The sequence below is a fragment of the Puntigrus tetrazona genome, chromosome 7 (assembly GCF_018831695.1).
Source record: "Puntigrus tetrazona isolate hp1 chromosome 7, ASM1883169v1, whole genome shotgun sequence".
Taxonomy (NCBI): domain Eukaryota; kingdom Metazoa; phylum Chordata; class Actinopteri; order Cypriniformes; family Cyprinidae; genus Puntigrus; species Puntigrus tetrazona.
The window spans coordinates 15,632,041-15,652,314 of record NC_056705.1 but is presented as its reverse complement, the minus strand read 5'-3'; the positions used below and the strand labels follow the sequence as shown (position 1 = coordinate 15,652,314).

General features: G+C 37.0%; 1 protein-coding gene across 15 annotated transcripts in view; it reads right to left on the bottom strand.

Moving 5' to 3' along the window:
• Positions 1-20,274, bottom strand: part of plekha7b (pleckstrin homology domain containing, family A member 7b) — a 79,846-nt gene that overhangs the window by 44,215 nt on the left and 15,357 nt on the right. Inside the window, exon 1 of one of the 15 annotated variants that reach the window (XM_043243821.1) lies at positions 14,143-14,288. The exons of the other annotated variants lie outside the window; for them this stretch is intronic. Coding sequence (XP_043099756.1) covers positions 14,143-14,213 — 71 coding nt within the window. The 5' untranslated portion in view covers positions 14,214-14,288. Of the gene's footprint in view, positions 1-14,142; positions 14,289-20,274 lie in introns of those variants that run through there. 15 annotated transcript variants of the gene reach the window in all.

Genomic DNA, 20,274 nt, shown 5'->3' with positions numbered 1-20,274 from the left:
ACATCTCACAACATTTATACTCAAAACTGCAAGAAAAAAATTAGCAGGTTCAGTAAAAGAAGTGATAAATAAACCAAGTGCATTTATTTTGTAATTCCATGAAAAAACTAAGCTTCCATGCTACTGACAACACTGCATAAAAACCCTTCACGTCATAACACAACCATGGTAATCTTATTTTTAGACCACCAAACACAACAAAGCATAAGTGCTGATTATCTGAGAAGCAACTCTCTAGGTCACAAATTACAGTAAAACAAACCAGAAGTGAAACAAAACGATGATGCACGCAAGGTACTGTGCCTCGCTCAGTCGTCATCAGCCTGGCAGGCACAGACTGGGGCACCTTCCTGCAATGGGCTACAAAAACACAAGCACATTTCCTCTTTCCCTAGCTTTGTTCCAAAAGCATCATGCCATGCACTTGTTAAACTACATCGGCCATATACAATAGTTTTGCTATTTTCCACCGTTAATTAGTAATCTGCATTCTTTAGCTCTTTTGTTCTCATCATATTACTTCCGAACTACTTGCTACGGAATTCCCTGCATTAGCATTGGAGGATAAACAGAATGGCAAACAGTAGTGCTGTTTGTTTAGCCATGATGCATGCAGCATATGACATTATGAATGATGATTATGAATTAACTCTTGTTCCCGTTGGACTGCTACTTTGTCTTAGTTCTAGAGACAAGAAAATGGTAAGGCATATGATTAATAGGACAAACTAGAGGCGTGTCAACCCCTCATATATATGTTAACGGCATAATATATTGTCACATAGACCATAGATTTTCCTAATAAAACATTAAGGCACACTTTCACAGACAGGATTAGGCCATTGCTCAATTAGGAAATTTAAGTAATTTTATAGACAAAACAAAGGCACTGATATATTTCAAGACCAGTCAGTGCAAGTTTCTTTCAGTGAAAACTGGTCAGACTTACACTTCAGTCTAGGCATAAGCCTTGTCTGTGAAACTGGGGGTAAGAGTAAAAAAAAAAATATAGAAATATGATCAGCATTTAACACACATTATGTCCAGTATTTCAGAAACCACAGGAATGCTGACATTTCAGTGGAAGAAGTTGTGTAGTAGTGCAGTCTGGCCTGTTGATGTTCATTAGATTAAAGTCCACATAGAGAAGAATTACCTCACCTCTCCACTCCCCTAGTACTATGACAGCTCTTCCCTGTGGGATGAACATATCATTTGGCATCTCACAAGAGCCGAACAAACAATTGTGAAACCAAAAGCTATGTTTATATAGAGCTAAAACACCACATTATTTAACAAAACTGCTGATAACAGAACAGCTCTACAAAACATACCCAGATTTCTCCTAGTACTGCAATTCCAGTCATAATGCAGTAAAAAAGACTCTACTGGTACTGCACTGCATCAACAAAAACTTTATGGGGCTTGTCAATGTTTAAGGTCTGTCTCTAAAAAGAGTTTTTGAATTAATATTATTTTATTATTCAGATCATTCAAAATTGGTTTTTAAGAACTGTTTATTGAACATTGGTACTTCAAAATCTTCAAAATGAATCGCTGCAAAACACATTTTTAAAAGTGTGTATTTGAATGTGTGTTTTTCTAGCGGTCACCTTTAATGGCCGTACATGAAAACACTATAAAAAGTAACAGGCACTTTCAATGCCAAATCAAGATAGCATTATCACAAAGCACTATCAAATGTGGTTTCCCAAACTGATTATCCCAATTTTAATTCCCACTCAACACAGTAACACCTTAAAATAGCAAGAGCAAAAATAACAGCACTTAATTTCCAAAAATATTGTTCAACCAGTTTTTAACTTCATATTATCATTGGCACATTCTACTTTCTCTGCTATAAAACGCCTTCCCTTAGCAGCCAGCTAAACAACTAATTTTGTTTTTTAAATAAGGTTTATATTTTGTCACAGCAGAACTGTCATCTAGCAGGCTCTATGAATTTCATAACGAACAAGCTCGGGGTAATTCTGTACCAAATGTACCAAACTGATACTTATCTTAGTATTGAAGGTTAAATGGCTAATCTAGACACTTCATAACTTCAGGCGCACTGTAGGGAAACAGAGCACAGTCACTCTTACGCAAAACATAAAGTTTTAGAGTTCTCATTCAACCACATTTTTAAGTCTTTATCTTTTGCAGAGCATTCCACCCTAAACGTTGTCTCACCTGCAAGAGCGCAGAGTTATCTGCTTCTTCCTGGGCACATTCCAGGTTTCTCTGAAACGGTGGCAGGATGAGAGAATCTGATGGGAAAGTTGATATCCTGCTGAAGTGAAACCGCCAAAGCTCTCCAATCTCCACAAGTTCTCCTGAGAACAGCCTGCCAGGAGTTTCACTCACCGCAAAGTATTTGACAGCCGTTCAGAGATCAAACTCTTTCATGACCAGAACCGAGCTGAGCTACACAGTTTATCAGATCTAGCCCTCTTCTCTCTAACTTTCCCTCCCTCGGTCTCTCCAGCTCCCACCCTCTCTGTCTCTTGCCAAACTACAGCCCATTAATGAGGACGTGAGTGGGCAGAAAACTAAATTGGGAGGAGGTGTTTCTGTCCCAAAATAAATATTTCCCTGAGCTTTATAACCTAAACCAACCTGGTTCTATCGCACTAGCCTGTCACCCTCCCAGAGAGTATCTATTGTTTCTACAGTATTGCCATTTTCTTAGGCAAAAGATAGCACAGATCTGATCGTTTTATTGTTTTGAGAATTTCCTGTGCAAAAATTACAGGCAGTTGCAGGAAAAAGCCCTGAAGTTTTAACAGTGTCACCATTTTTACTGTAAATTGTACCATAATCGACAGCCTGCAGAGGAATGTGTTTCCCCTCTGTTAACCAGAACCTTGTTCTGAGTCAAGGCACACACCACTGCACCTGCGTCAGACTCTCTCCGACAGCATGTTTGCCATTTCAACCTACTGACCAGACCGTGGGCTGTAAATACTATTAGGTTAGCTCACAGAAGATAAAACATGAGGTATGCAGTCCAGAAAAGCAGGTGTTATTTGCACAGCTCCAAAGCAAATATTGAATCAGATTCAAAAAAACCTTCAGCTCAATGGAACAATGGCCTTTACAGACTTATTTCAATTACAAATGTAAAATAGGTTTAAAATGCATTTGGATAGGAAACTACAATGAGTTTGCTTTGATTAATATGTATGTTTGCGTGTAGTACTACAGGATTTGATAAAAAAAAATGGTGCAACAAAAGCACTGAATAAAATAAAGCCTAAGTCAGCAGCAAAATAAACATGCAACTTTGTACAAAACTCATCACATTAGCCATGAGTTTCACTGAGAAATATACTCTACACTATAATAATCTATAGCTTTATGAACATTATATATCTTAGTCAAGATGAGAGAAGAAAAAGATCAATTGTAAGAGGGAGGCACTGTGGGATTTGGTTACTCAGCCTTGCAGTGAATTACTTTAACTGTGCTATTTTTCAAAAGAGGAATTGTCCAATTGTAATTCATTTGCCAAGCTGGATTCACTGGATGATTTTAAAGGTTTTATATAGTGTATTCAAAAAGTCATTTTATAGAGCTCTAGATCCTATTATTCACAAGTAGTTTTTTGTCCCCATATGTTTTGAAGGCTATGGAAGAGTCAAAAAGGGTCTATCAATGAAATAAAAACATACTTCGTCACGCTTCGACACGATTTCGATACACCAAGGAAGAAAACAACACTATGCTTGGTTTCTTTTTATTTATTTTGAACAGACAATAGTACAAATTACTTTTTTCCACCAAGATGTGAAAATCTGAAATATTATATTACATTATGTTATATATAATGTGCAGTACAAGAAATACATTTCTTGAAATTCTTGAAATACATGTATTCATACATGTATTTCAAGAATTTCAAGTCAGGCCTAATGACAATATATCACTATTTAACTATATATATAAAAAATTATGTGCAGATTAATTTATCAGGCTAATCAATTTTTAGAATACTCACACTAAATTATCATGTAATTAAATATTTTTATACTTATTATACATTATTTAAAATATATATTTTATTAATGTAAACTGTAATAACAAAATATTTATTTAGAATATTAATAAATGATAAAAAATTACAGAAGTTTTACAATTAGGGGTGTAAAAAAGTTTTACAAAAAGGGGTAATTGCTGCTACTTTAAGTCTCTACTTTAAGCATATTTTGATTGTGGCACTGAACACCCTGAACCTCCTTTCAGTAAAAGCCCCTAATCTGCTGATCATGATCTCAGCCCTAGTAAAGCCAAAAAAAAAATCTGCTTCAGGTTGCCTTTACCAATGGGCAAAAGAAAACAATCCCTCCCTTCTGACTACCTTAAGCTTTCGTGATACAAAGGAGAGTTTTCCGATGTAAGGACACTTGGCATATAAAAGACCTCACAGGCTCAAATAGGCCTTGGTACAGGGGATTCAGAGCCCACCCTGTTCATTACACAGCACATTTCAAAAGATATCCCCCAGTTCTGAAGAGCACCCCGGCAGAAAGCTAATTAGAGCGGAGTGAAAGAGCAAGAGTCCCGGGACAACAAATGGGAGATTTAGTTGGCCACAAACACAAATACTGTTGTTCGCAGCGCCTGGTTGCTCACAGGCTCAGCTGCAATACCCAGTCCACCGTGCAGCGTGACGGACTGAAGATGATGTACTAAACAACAAGCAGTGAGCGTAAAGAGACAATTAAAACGCAACAAATACGAAAACGTAATTACCGAAATGATTAGGTCAATTTTCTACGCAAACAAACAGTAAAAGGCAGTACAACTACCCCATCACAATTTATAAAATATCAAACCTCTAATTACGCAGAAAATAAACCCACATTTCATTTCAGATGAAACAGATTAAAATGAAAATCTGATCCGACGCTTTGCTCGCTAACAGAGCATTACCATGACAACATTTGCTCTGATGACCTGAAACCCCGGAAAAGCTCGTTCCAGAGCGCCTGGAAGGAAAACTACGGAAAAGTCTTCAGAGTTTGAGAACAGCTAACGAAACAAAAGTTGAAAAAGTTGAACCACTGGCCTTGAAACAGTCAACATCCTCGTTTACAAGGTAGAGCTTCATGCAGTCAGCACTTTTGGTGGGTCTTTTAATAGCCTAATATTAACAAGCCCATCAAACAACTTGTCATTAGTCTGCAAAAAAAGTCTTAGTTAAAAAACTACTAATCAACAATGCGCTATACACACCCCCTTTGTCCATATACCCAGATCTTCACGATGGCCTGAGGGAAAAGATGCACCCGTAGGAATACAGCAGCATCAGCACTTCCATCACTTCACTGGCACAAAATTAGCCTGCTGATAAATATTTATAAAGAACTATTTCACAGCAATTTATCACAGAAATAGCTGTTTTATGGCCACCCAGACAGTCACAATGAAATGAATTTCAAAGGCACTTAGAAGATCAATAGCGACAGCAATTTGTGTTCAGTGAAAAAAAGTTGAAGTTACCAGGAATGAAAAAAGAATGGGGGATCGATAGTGAGTTTTGCAAAATCAGGGGAAACAATTAGTGAAACACGCCCAAACCTGCTTTATCTAAATCAGGAACGGCGACCTGTGCCGGGTTCATTAAGAAAGTGCGCCGACCCCAAAGACAGCCTGCAGCATGCCTCCCGAGTTCATCTCAGCTTGGCACTCAAGCCGCCAGGAAATTTTAGCTCCACTTCTGAAACATTGATTCACATCAGCTAACAGCTCACGTCTCATAGCAGAGGCATAACATTAACAAAAACATCATGTAGCTTTTATGGCTTCGCTAACACGTATGGCAAGATGGGATCTAATGACAGGAGAGACGGAATGAGATGGACATGAGTGGCTTTCACAAGTAATTCTGAGTCAAACAAATGTCAGACAGGCAGAAAAAAACAAATAAAGTCACAAACCATAAAGTTTTCACATCAACCACCCGACAGATGCCATGTCTAGGTTTAGTACCTCGGTATCTGCAGTAATAGCTGCAGGATAAGAGTGACGTGCCCTGAGACTGCAGCAGAGCAGCAATATTTTCTGCCATCTTTTCCTTTCCATGGCTTGAATGCTGTTACATTCTTCACTCTTACAATTTCGTATTATACATGTTGAAAATAGTAGCTGTTTTATGTGTAAACTGTGACATTTTTTTCCCCAGAATTTTTTTCCACATTTTTTTTCCACATAGTTTTACTTTAAAAATTCTATTAAATTCTGTGTTTTGCATTAATTTTCCAGATTCCATTTTAATAGTTTCATTCAATTAATTTATCATTAAAATAACTTAATAATCAAAAGCATCTCTAAATGATTTTATTAAAAAACAAGCAGGATTTATATTTAAAGAGTGGTTTAATATTTACAGACACTAGTCCGTGTGATGTTTTTATTGAAGTGTACAGACTTTTGATTTATCCATCCAAAATTTGGCAAATTCTGTGACATTCTGCATTGTACAGTTTTAAGACCAGACTTTGTGATACCGACCGTCTTTTCCGCATCACAGAATCTTAGGGCCCTACTTATACCACATAGGTGTTAGCACAAGGACAATATTCTTTACAAATGCATTCTCTGGGCAACAATAAGATGCTCAATCTTGACTGTGTGTTGCTTGTAAGTTTAGAATTGAGCGATCGTGGAGCTCGGTGATCTGACGCAGCTAACCAGTAATGACAGAGTGATTGGGCTGCACATTTGTCGCAGTAATAAGAAAGAATGCGGCCTGTAGTCTTAGACAGCCCCAGGCACCACATCACCACTGCCATCCAAAATGAGGCTGTCATAGAGCGAAATTAGAAACGCTGATACTGATTGTAATGCTGCAGATTAAATTCACAGGTGCTTTGGAAATAAAATATCAGATTCTATTAAAATGCAAACACTCTGGCTCATTTTTCTTTGTAAATAGGACTGTTCCTACTTAAGATTTTAAGCCCCCTGTGTGTTTTGTGCTAGCCTGAGAGCACAAACTATAATTCCTTCTTCCGCTAAAAGCCAGGTAATCAACAGCAGCGAGATTCATTTAATGGCTCAGCATCAGGAATACGCACAAACAAAAATTAAAACAACACATTTTTACTATTAAAAAAAATCTGGATATCCCGGGCCCGTATTCATGAAAAATCTTAGTGCTGAGAGTTGCTCCTAGTGACAAAAGTGTAAGACAATTCCTCTTAAAATTAAAGAAAAGATCCTAGTAAAGAAAAAAACTAACTCAGAAAGCGATTTAACCATTAAAAGAGGTCTTAAAGTCTGCAACTGTTAAGTGTATGGACAAGGACTTTTCTTTAGCGGTTTAGAAAATGGATGAAACATGAAGAAGGAGAAGACATGTTTTGCATACAATGAGAGTTAATAAGACGCTACACATTAGATAGTCCAGAGATCATATTTGTGACCAATCTTATTAGAGGCACGCTAACATCTTCGACATCGCACAGAAATGCCACAGTGCCGGGAAGTTGAAAAATGCAACTACGCATCACTGATGATTTGGGTCCATCACAAACCTTCTATAAGAAAAGTGATCACCCAAACAATTACAGCACTTTCAGAAACGTACTGTTTCATTGTTCATTTCCTATAAAATACGTTATGTATGACAGCATAAGGTAAAAGCAACCAATCACAGTCTTCAAATGACTATCCTCCTCATTTACATTATTATAGCTGTCAGATGTGGGTTTCATGTTATCAAACCTATATGCACAAACAGATATGTAAAAACACTGACTTTGTCATCAAAGCATGTGACTGCACCAGTATTCTTGGGATCAGTGATATTTAGAGCGGCCTGCCAGTGACCTGAGAAAATTTTAACCCGAGATTAAATCTGAGATGCAATACCTTCTTTCTGACTTTCGGCGTGAAAATGAGATAAAGATGAGATGATGAGATGAAGAGACAATACATTGTCAGCAGAGTGCTGGAGAGGAAAATATTGCTGTGGCAGTTGTTCTTTGGGCATAAACATGTTTCTGTGGCCTCCACAGAGTCAACATTAGAGCGGCCCTGAGAATGTCTGCAAGGACACGGTCTCAACCTCTGCAAAAGCACAGAGTCATACAGGAAATGCACATTCCTCTCAGACCACGCTCTTACTGCTAATAAGAGCTGTCAACCGCCCATCATACAGACGGCATACAGAGAATGCTAATAGTGTACTTTAAGCTCACCCTCCAACTGAAAACTCCTCACAGATGTGTTTTTTAGGACATTTTGGAGGTCATGAAATGTAAATATGAAATGTTTAAATGACTGGGGTTTAATAAAAAAGGAAGAAGAAATTAACAGGTATATTTTTTATTCAGAAAGAAAGTATTAAATTGATCAATAGTGACAGTAAACAGTTATAATCTTACAAAAGTTTTCAATTGTAAATAAATGCTATTCTTTTAAAAATCGAATTCATCAAAAAACTGCAGAAAAATGTATAATGGTAAGCAGCACATCGCTGACAGTAAAAAATGTTTGCTGAGCACCGAATTAGTATATTAAAATGATTTCAGATTTTTTGAGTAATGGCTTCTGAAAATTCAGTTAAGCCTTGCCAAAACTAAATTACAGAAAATGTTTATATATAAAATATTAATAAAAATAAATGTTATGTTTAAATATTTCACTGCAATTCTAATAAATAAATGCAGCCTTTCTGAGAATAAGATTAACAGAGAATAATAATAATATTTTATTACAGGTGACAGTAAAATTTAAAACTTCTGACTTTCAACTATTTCAGAGTCTAACTCTAGGGAAAATTCAAGTTAAAGAAAAGTAAACCAAGGACAAAATCAAAAGAGCGGCACAGGAAGAATATATTCCCCCTGTCATTGCAGGTCAGATGAAGGCACTGAATTATGTGTGTTTCTGTAACTTCAGACATCTTGTAATCTCAAGTGCTTTGCTTCTGACAAGTATTCTGTGCAGTTTTCAGCTCATCTCTTTAGATTAGAAATGTAAGGTCCTGTGCTATTTTGGGATGCTCTGGAGTTGAGGTTTCGACAGGCAATGGCTTCAGTTCAGCCAAACACTTAACTGCATTTATCACTGATGGTTCTTTTCCAAATGTAAGCAGACTTGTCGCAACGTTAGGCTTCACATTGCAATAAAACAGATTTACAGCATCCCAAATACAGAATTGCCAACACAGCCAGTGCTCAACCATGCTATTTGCCAAAACCGGTAACTATGGTAACACCAGTGATGGGGTTTTAAAAAACGTTTTAACTCAGATCAGCCAAAGAATGACCATTTAGACAGTGACCTCTTATGTTTGGCTGTTAAAACAAATTATTACTTCCTATTATCTAAGTCAACGGGCCATTAGATTTTCTAGTAGTAGCAACGATGCCTTAAACAACCAATTACAGCATGGAAAAAGGGGTAAAAAAATTACAAATCTGCTTTTCCTCAATATAAGGACTACATACTAAACAAACCGCTGATAAAATGCTCAAATATGCTGCATTTAACATCAGGACCTTGTGTTTTTCACTACTGCACAATGCCATCCATTAGACACTGATGCTGTTAGACTAAATCCCCAACGTGGAAGCAGAAGAAAGTTTTTAAATGAAAATACACCAGCCTCAAAGAACAAGCAATGACTCAAACTTAGCTACACATTGTTCTATGTATAGATGACTGTGCTGTACCTGAGCAGCTGTTTTTGGGTTATTTTGAATTTAATTCGAAAAAAAATTTAGCTTTTGGGTGCGATAATGACTGGCCAAAAAAATAGAAAGTGTGCTTCAAATCATTATTACCACGTTTTCTATCATCGTAAGGAATTTCAATTGATCAAAAACTTCTTTTTTTTACTATTTTGTATGTTAACAACCCTTCTCCCCACAGTTAGTGGATCCATTCTGAGCCACAAACACATATAAAAACACAGAGCACATGTTCACATTTGGATTATCTGTTTCATCTCTGGTCTAAATCTAAATCTTTGGGGTGGGGTTGGGGGTTATGAACTTAATCCCTACAGAATCATAAGTCATTCCAGCTTTCAGAATCTTAACTACATCTTGAAAAATCTATGTTATATTGTTGATACTAAAAATGTTCCTTCAGCAATATCCACTACACATAAAGGCCAACACAATCCATTATGTATAAGGAGATGTGGCTCAGTCTAAAGCCCCTGACTCCATGCTCTACGCACTGAACAATAAATAATCACTGAGCTCAAATGGAACTAGCACTAACAAGTCAATTAAAAAAATCAATATATTGCCAACTCACACTAAAGTCACAGAAGCCACAGGACTCTCGTGGTATTACAGGGTAATGTTTGTAGTTGCTGAAACGTTCTAAATAGTCTAATTTTGGATTTTCATCATTTGGAAACGGACCTCACCTTCACTGCATCTACATGAAGTAAAGAGCTGCAGTCTGGCATCTCCTGCTGTTCAGGAGCAGAGGTGAGCTGTAGAACAGACACAGACTCTATTTAACAGGCCCTTAAGGAGATAGACACAGACAGAAAGAAAGCTGTCTGATGTCAGACACAGTATTCATTTCAGTGAGTCTGCCAGAGGTCTTCTACGATTCCTCAAATAAATAAAATAAAAGAGAAAGAGCCCACTCATAGAGATGGGTACTTTATCTTAATTATGAAGATGAAATATGTATTGCTATGACACTAGATACAAGAAGCAGAATTGCAAAACCATGACCGTTGTCAAATGGTGTCTTTAAATCCCTGTCTGCCATTGCTCACACAAACTCACGCCATCTCAGGAAACATTACAGAATGCAGAAGCACTAATAACGCAGTATTTCAATCGTATTTCAATCATATGATTCAAATCATATTTTAATACTGAAATAAAATACTTTTTTTTTTACAACTCCTAATAAGGAGTCCCATATGTAATAAAAGAATATAATCTAAATGTGATATGGCTTGTTTGATTATCAAATAGCAGTTGTAATGTTTCAAACTGAAGAAATGAAGACATTTATTAGTCAAATATTAATATAGCAATCTATCACGATTTTTATTTTTGTGATGCAACCTTACTTTCATTATAAAACTGTGTTTTCCCTTTAGACATGAACTGGCAATTCTGGTAACAAGATCTGTTTCACTTCACGCTAAACTCTACCTAGTATATGATGCAGAGCAAATGTAGCTATGAAACAGTCATGCAAGATTACTGAAGAACAATAAGCATGTGACCTACAGCCAAGACATGTGTTGATACCATAATAGGTAGCATTTCTGGTCTGTTTTAGGTAAAGATTTTAATCATTTTATTATGAATAATCAGTTATTTTTTCCATTGCGAAAAAAAAGATATTTATTGAGAGTGAAAACAGTGTTAAAGGGATATAAAAACAAAACATTCATAATCCTATTCAGATTCAGCTGTTGGCCTTCTGTCACCTCCAAGTCAATACTGTCACAGACACAACACACTGAGCGCCATACACACCAATCCAGTTATAAAACTGCCGGTCTGGTTTTAAAGCATATAGATATGTATTAGCCTTGTGAACACAGTCCGCTCTGACTAAAAACAGCACCGATCAGATAAGGACAGGGACACTGCAGAAAGGTCAGTAAGTGGAATGTTTGAGCTGAACGAGGTCTGATGACTGCAATGTAATAGTTTAGAACAAGGAAATATCAGAAATAAAAAACAAACACATAGTACAGTCAGACCAAAAAATTGTTATTTTGGTATTATCAGCCTATTAAATATTATTTCCTGCTTGATTCTAACTGTTTATACAGCTTTATTTTACTGTACTCTCTCTCTCTCTCTCTCTGAGTTGAATATCCATAATGAGTTGTAATCAGCTAATAAAAGGAGAGCAACCACACGGATGAGTGAGACCTATTCTCAGCTTAGACTGCAGTGAGGAAGACATGCTTTCCTTCCCAGAAGAACCTTTTCTAACATGCACCAGTAACTCAACCTGTGCTTCATTAGTTAAAAGAGCAAATAGAAGTCACCACTGAAACACCAGTGAAGAAGACAATAACCACAGGGTAAGCCAGCGTGACATTAACAGATTACTTTAACAAGTAAAGCTTTAATTGTAAGTGGCCAATCTGATGAACAGACATGAATGTGACAGATTCCTGAAACAGCGGAAAAAACAAACAACATAGAGTGCAGAAAGTATACCTGTCAAATTTGCAAAAAAGTATATATATATATATATATATATATATATATATATATATATATATATATATATATATACACATACAAATGTACATTTTTACTATAAAGCTTCATTTCTTAGTGTCCCTATAGGCCTTCTTAGCCAGTGACATAAAACCAGTACCACAGGCAGCAGAAATGTTGTTTTATGCACTATTTTACACCCAGCACCCCATAACACAGCGCCTGCTAATATAGTGGTTGGCTTTTATGTTGAAGCCCAAAGCACATAAAGTCTAACAAAGATAATAACACTTAATCACATAATTTTCAAGCCGTTTACTGTGAGTAATGTACTATGGAGTAGAGTAAAATAGTGCATGGCACTGCATAAAGCCAAAACAACTGATGCATATGTAGTCAGGACAGCAAAATAAAAGCATTTCAAAGTGGAATGGCATGTCAACTCCAGCTTCCTACTACCCAGGCCCTTTGTTCACAAATAATTCCCTCCCAGGATCTCAACAAAGACATTCTGGAATTTTGGACAATTTCCTGGAATTCCAGATTCCACTGTTAAATCACTTGAAACAAACACAGGTTTCACGATTCTATTCTAGAAATATCAGATCCAGGCCTTTCCTCAAAGGTGTTTTTCTGTCTAAAACCAATGTACCCATGACTGATTGATTGAATTCCCCCCCAGTAAAAACACTCTCTGCAGCTCCTTCCAGGATCCACATTAAGACCCAGTGGCTGTACCACAGATGACGACTGGAAAATGACATGAAGTCTAGGCCAGAGCTGTCACTGGGGTTTCACAGCAGAGGTAACAGGAAGGGCAGCCAGAGGGGGGAATGATAAATAGATAGGGTTTATTTTTTCATAACCTGCTCTGTGACACCAAGACCCTTTTGACATCATAACAATGAGCAGGTCAAACAGTATAATGACAGAGCAGGCAGGTTAAAACTGTGAAAATGCAACAGTGTAAAAATAAAGGTAAATAATGTAATAAGATCATTTAAGCAATGTCAAGGCATGAGACTATATTTAAGAGATTATATCAATGGGACCAATAATCCATTGTAACTTAAGTATATTAAATATGTTCACTGCATGTTAAAGTTCTTAAAAAGTTATTTATGGATGATACAAACTATATATATCTTATAAGGAATTATTTATGCATTGCACTGCATTAAAACACCCTTATAATGCATTATAAACACAAGCTTCGAAGAAAATTTCACCAAACTGGTTGTTTTTTTTAATAACTTGCTTAAAATGTAAAATAACATTTAGCTATCATGGCAGACCAATGGTAGGCAGGTGAGTGAAAACGTATTGAAAACAATATCTATTTTTACAATTCCTTAATAAAGCTATAATAAAAAGATGATAATAAAGCTACCTTAATAACTCTTCTCTAAAATTAAAAAAGTGCAATTAAATCTTTGTTTGTAACAATAATTAACAGGCCTGTGATATACAAAGAAGAGAATTCAGGAAACAGTTTAGCAAATATGTGGTTGCGAGAAAGATTCAATGAGAAATGTGTGTAAGTAGCGAAACAAGAAAGATAATCTCAGCTTGATTCTCACTAGATTTGCCTCCATATCCCAGGAGTATCTCATGGCTGTATCAATAAACCAGAAGCCTGAACAGATCCCACGCAGAATGTTCCGCAAATGACCCTTGAATATTTCACTTGCATAATTCAAACGATCAAAGCGGATACAAGCAGAGAGCACACAGCTACAGCAAGCGTGAACAACCACATGCTGTATTCCTAAAGGAAAGCTTTGAGTCAACATCAGCAGTGTATTAAAAGCTTAACAGTACCATCCTAACGTTAACCACCATGACGGGACAGTTGTCGACTTTCGCGTCTAAATTGTACGCAACATGCATAAGTCAGTGTAACTGATTCAGGTCTAGATCTGCGGATCTGTGTTTCTGAAGCTGGAGAAACAGAGCAGATACACACCTGTGCGGCACATTGCAGGAGAGCTGCTCGGATTCAGGGATGTGCTCAGAATAACTCGCCCGGTTCCACATGCTTGCCGCAGGTCTGCTAGCTTACGAAAACACTCCTCTGAGCGGAGCACAGCTGCTGTTACTGCTGCAGACAAGCACTGCCCAGCTCACGAGTTTCATTTAAACGGCCTTCCCGCTCCCGGGATCTCCCACTCACCGAGAGACACGGGGGGGGGATGGGGATGGAGCACAAGCAGCTAGCATGCACATCAAAACACACAAGCGCAAGAGCGTTCCACCTCTGCTGCACCTCGTACTCTTTCACGCTCACGTTCGTCACGGTGAAATGACGAGAGGGTCTCTATATACTGCGGAACAGGAGACGGCGGCGACATTAGCGGAGATTGGGATGATAGAGATGCAAGATGAGGAAAAAGAGAAGGGTAAAAGGACACAGAGTGGGAGGCGGGAAGGGAAAGAAATTAAATGAGACAGTGATAAAAGGGATGAGACTCAAGATTGAAGTAGGCAGGGAGCAAAAAGGTTGAGACAAAGAGAGAAAAGAACTGATTAAAATAGACAGAAGGAGAGAAGAAGAAAAAAGCCCTTTTAAAAGAACAAAAAGGCACGTTTAAAGCCGCAGAGTAAGGGAACTGGCACGGCTCCAACTGGCGAGACTGATTATAGGCTGTGCAAATGGGCGCTATCAGCTAATGAAAGAGCGGCTGCAGGTGAAGGATGAGTCTCGAGCTATGAGGAAATCCACAGGCACCGGCTCTTCGCTCCTTGTGCTCGTCACAATCCCCAATGAAGAAACCCTCTCGTACCCCGGGTCCCGTTCAGTTCCCACAGCCCAGAAGTAAAATGAGATTCAGTGAGCATCCACAAGTATGAGGTCCGGCCCTCAATTACAGTGAGGTCCAAATGTCTGAAAAACGACACTGAAAATTAGGGACTCAATATTATAGATCAAACCTGATAGTTTCAGGACTACACCAATAAAACAATGAAATATTATTATGTAAAATGACAAAAGAATCCAAGGTCACATAACAAAATAAGCAAAAAGAAATGAACCAGTCATGCTATTTTAAAACCATAACAGATTAATTAGTGGCGGTTTTTCGTAGAGTGTAAGTCTCCAACAAGGATCAATATTAGGGACCATTTTCTAATTATTGATCTATTTCTAGCTTTCTCACACAATTATACTGAAAGTTCAATATGCTACAGTAAAACTTAACATGCACTTGCATTTTAATAATAACATTTAACATATTTACTCACCCAATATGCCATGCTAGATGAATGTTTTTTTTTTTTAATCCATATAATTTGAATGGACATCTGCCACAAAGCTGACACTTAAACCACACAAAGCAAACACAGTGGTAATTTATAAAACACCAGTGGAAACAAACGATACTTTTAAAAAAAAAAGAATATATTTTATGGTATTATTTAGCTACAAAACATGGCCAAGTGTCATGTGCCCATTTGCTTGACACATATGTCAACACACTGTGAAGGGTAATATAAATAATTTACAGAAACTGATTATTTCGATTTTTCAGTGAAAAAAAAAAAAACTGAAACACTTATGGAACTCAGCTCAGTCTTTTGGTCCCCATAGTATGTCATTTTGAATGCAAGGCAAGTTGCACTATAACTGGCAAAGGGCAGAAGAGGGAAAATGATAGGAGGATCTCATCTGGTTGAATTATGAAGGATGCTCAATCATGCACATGCTTCTGGCACTCACCTGAGTGAGTAATTAAAATCAAACATCACATATGCCGCTCACTAAACCCATTACTGTCTTATAGCCCAAGGGGACCTTCAGCCATTAGCAAGGTGGCAGCCTCCTCCATATCCATGCTGCATAAGGCGCTAATTTATAAGTAATTACACAGCAAATGAGAGGTTATGAAGCAATTACCTCAACATGTATGTGGCATAAAACACATTCTTCAAATTACATACAGTTCCTTGTAATAATATTACTTTAAAAATGTTTTCAACTTTTCTGTAATTAAAAAGGATTCATTTTCTCCTTTCCAATTTTGTAAAATGAATGGTAACTCAGGAGATGCTATGGGGACTGGCAGTCCAAAAAAAGTTTTTATTCAAATAAAATGTACATGAATTTCAAATACATTTCTTAGTAAAATCTAATGACAATAATGCCAAGTTATGGCACTTTAAAGGAAGCAAAAACATCCGACCATTTATATAAAATTCACATCACCAAGGTGAAAAATTTAAATGGTTCAATATCGGGTTTACAATAAAATACAAATTCAAGCTTTTCAGAATTAAAAACGAACATTTGTCCATTCACATGGTGACTGTCCCATATTTCCTTAAATGTACTTAATTACCTAGAGAGAGTTTGTAACATTTCTATGATTTATTTTTTTAAATGACCAAAAAACTTTAGATCCTTCCAGGTTTTCAGGTATACATTACATTTTCTCTCTCGAACCATACTTCATTTGTCATGCTTATCATTAAATCAGCCTTGAGTTGCCCTCCACTGACATCTGATGTCTGGCAAAGCAAGTTGCAGATCTATACTCTTGTATGCCATGATGAAATCCCCAAATGCTTCCTTGATAAGCTTACTTTAAAATTCAACAGAGGTTCCCTGCTGTTCCCATCATCATCTGAATGCAAACACCTTGCCATTAAAAAAAGTGGATACGAGTGCTTACAAAATGCCAGCAAATGTAATAAGAACATAATACTGTTTTGCTTTTTTTGCAAATTAGACCTCTGTGATGTGTCAGGCAGTACACATAAAAAAAGATCGGTCAGTGCCAGAAATTGTTTGGGTACAAGGGTAGTTGTCTGACAACAGGAAATAGGAAATGAATCATCTGAAAATATTCCGCTTAAAGCCCTTGACTTAGACGCTACTGTCATACAGTCATTCCAAGAAGATGACTTAATCACAATTATTACAGAATAAGCTTCATTCTCACATCCAACAGTGTCAATATAAAAACATTATGTTGTTAAATTTAAGTCCCACAACCATGAAATTGTTTTGAATTTATTTAGTTTCAACACTTAATAAATGCAAAACATCTCATTTTACTTTGGCAGAAATATATCTGGAACATTTTTACAATTAAAGATATTTTAGAGTGTGTCCATCAATTTCATTTTAAAAGATAAACTTAAAATAAGTTCAGACGTCATATTAACATACTGAATCCATTCTTGTTCAAATGAGCATTTTACACTCATGCAATCCACATTAAGTGTTAAATAAACAGATAATGGTTCCATTTTTGAAACTATATGATATATTAACCACTGCCATAGCCTTAACAGATTTCACAGCATCTTTTCGAAACTTTATTGGCTAACCAGTTAAGCTGTGGTAATACTGAGCTATAATGATAAAATCATCACTGCTTTAGACAATCTTTAGAATAAAGCAATTTAGTCATTTGGTAATTAATGATCCTTTGTTAAATATAATCTCCTGAGTCGACATCTTCCTGTCGATAAAACCCTGATGGGAAATGACAGAGTTGTATGGTACTCACCACTTATTTGGCCTTGAAGACCTAAGGACACGCCACAAAAGACACAACTATGCACAAGTGTTATCTTCAGTTTCTCTTAAGTATATGCCCCAAGAAGGTCAGGATATCGGAAGATGAACTTTATCCACAAATGGTTGTTCTCTCCTCCTTTATGTATCTTCTGGCACGTGCTTTTAGCATCCAAGAAGACTAATAGTTCTGAGCTTCACAGCTATCCAAACTCACTGAAATGTTACTGAAGGTATATGCCAGAATGTCTCATGTGCCAAAAATATCCTGGTGCTAATTGCTCATATGACCTCTGTTTGCTCCAGTCTCTTCCCACAAACCCCCCAGCCTGTCTGTAGAGGGTGTGGAGTACAGAGTTGGATGGGCGAAATTAGTGCTGGATCAGCCTGAACTGAGCCGCCCCCAGTCACCCAGAGTCAGCCCGTCAGCACCTTCTCAATCTCCCTCGTGAGCCTCTACAGGATGAGAGGAACAGAAAAGAGGTCTCATCCCTAAATTGAGCAGAGAATGAAGGGTCTGACCATACGCCCCCCATCCTCAGTGGTCTCACGTTACACCTGCTGCAGGGTTATCCATAGTGTGCCGCTTCAAATCAGCAGTAACTGATGAGCTTGCTGTCCAGATGCAACCAGAACCCGCATTTGTCTCTGCCTTCAGGTTTATCAACTGATGCAGAAGGGGAAAATGCAAATTCTGCACTAAATAATATTTGTGACCCACTAAAGAAACTGTACCATATAAACCAATAAATTCTATATAACTTCGAGAGAAAATCTGTTTGCATTCCTATTAATCTCAACAAAACCTCTTGGAAGTACACAAATTAAAACCTGCTGTTTTTGACCATCAGCACACAACTAAAAGTAAAAAACCTAATAAAAAATACAATTAATAAAAAAATGACTACAAACAAACCCACAATAAAATATCAATAATACAATATAATATATAATATAGTTAGTACTGTCAAACAAATAATCGTAATTAATCACATCCAAAAAAAGAGTTTTCATTTACATAATTCTTTAAATTTTTTATACAATTGGCTAAGTGGTTAATGCACCATTGCTTAAAAAAATATTAATTTCTCAAAACCTGTCTATCTATCTATCTATCTATCTATCTAATCTATCTATCTCTGTCTGTCTTAATGACTCCAACAATAGTTTAATTTACATTGTTAATTCAGAATGCCAAAGCTTTTTTTGTCCAAATGGTGTAGTTCCAAGCATTTACCTGCAGGTCTCAAACTACTTTGACATCTTGATATAATATAGAAGGGGAATTAATCAAAACCAAATAACAAAAGAAATGAGAAAGGAACTCAGATCAATTATAAAAAGCAGATGGACTTGTTAAAATGCATCGCTGCACTAAGCCAAAGTTTAGAGCCAGGACAGACATGGCAACAAAATCCTTGATGGTCTACTATCAGTCATGTAAACATTAAAGGATAAATAGTAAGAGAAAAAAATCTGAGATTATCCAAGATTACTTTTTAGGGTATGGGAAAACACAGGCTAACTCTATTTTAAATTCAATAAATTGGATATAAATTATAAATGAGGAAAAGGGAAAAGCCTCTGCAAGCTGTCCGTTTAAATCCTGAATAAGAGTCGGTCCATTGAAAGGAAACTAATCCCCCCTCTCTGGGGCCGTCCACGTGTGACCTATGAAAGTCAAAGATTCAACAGCATTCCCTGGTGGTTGTCTCGAGCACAGCAGAATGTTACTACATTCCACACCACAACTCTCATGCTGCTCTGGCCCAGCAGAGGATCATTGACTCTGACAGAAATAACTTCATTCTCTCACTGTAGATATTTCATCCAGGCTTTAATGTGGGCAAGGTGGGAAACTGCTGTAGCTTAGAGCCGGGGCTGTTTGTCCTGTGATCGGTCCTGACAGAGTGAGTTAAGAATGTGTGTGGAGGTTAAAGATGATGGCTCTGAGAGAGCTGCGCTCAAAATTTGCACAATTTGTTATTAAGCATTTACATATATTTGAATTTATATTTGAAAATAATATTTTTTACAAATGTACTCTGATTACTTAGAATCAATATAAATATGTTGACTGTCGAAACTATTAGAATTAATCCGTTAAAACTTATGAATAGCGTTTTTTAGTCAGATCAAATGAGTTTAATTGCACGAAATTGGTTTTCATACAAATGCAATCGTTTGCCATCCTCCAGTCAGTAGGTGGCGGTACTGCACAATGACGTGTCTAAAGTGGCTTTGGTACTGCACATGTAAATTCACAAAAATCTTCACCAGAAGCATTCCCCTGAATCTCCTCACCATTTTGCATTGGAGCAGCCTGCATCATAATCTGTCTGCAAGGTAAGATATAGCTTAACTGTACCCAGTGTATATTATTTGACAGATTTCATTGTGTGCAGGTATTATTTGGTTGATATCGTATTACACTAATATCAATGCACAGACTATCGTTTATTTCACGATTTGAAAAATAATAGCATATTTGCAGCTGTCACAAATGGATAGCAATAAGATTCAGACAAAATAATGGGAAGATGCCTGACGAATAAAACTTCCTAAAGACCCGTTTCT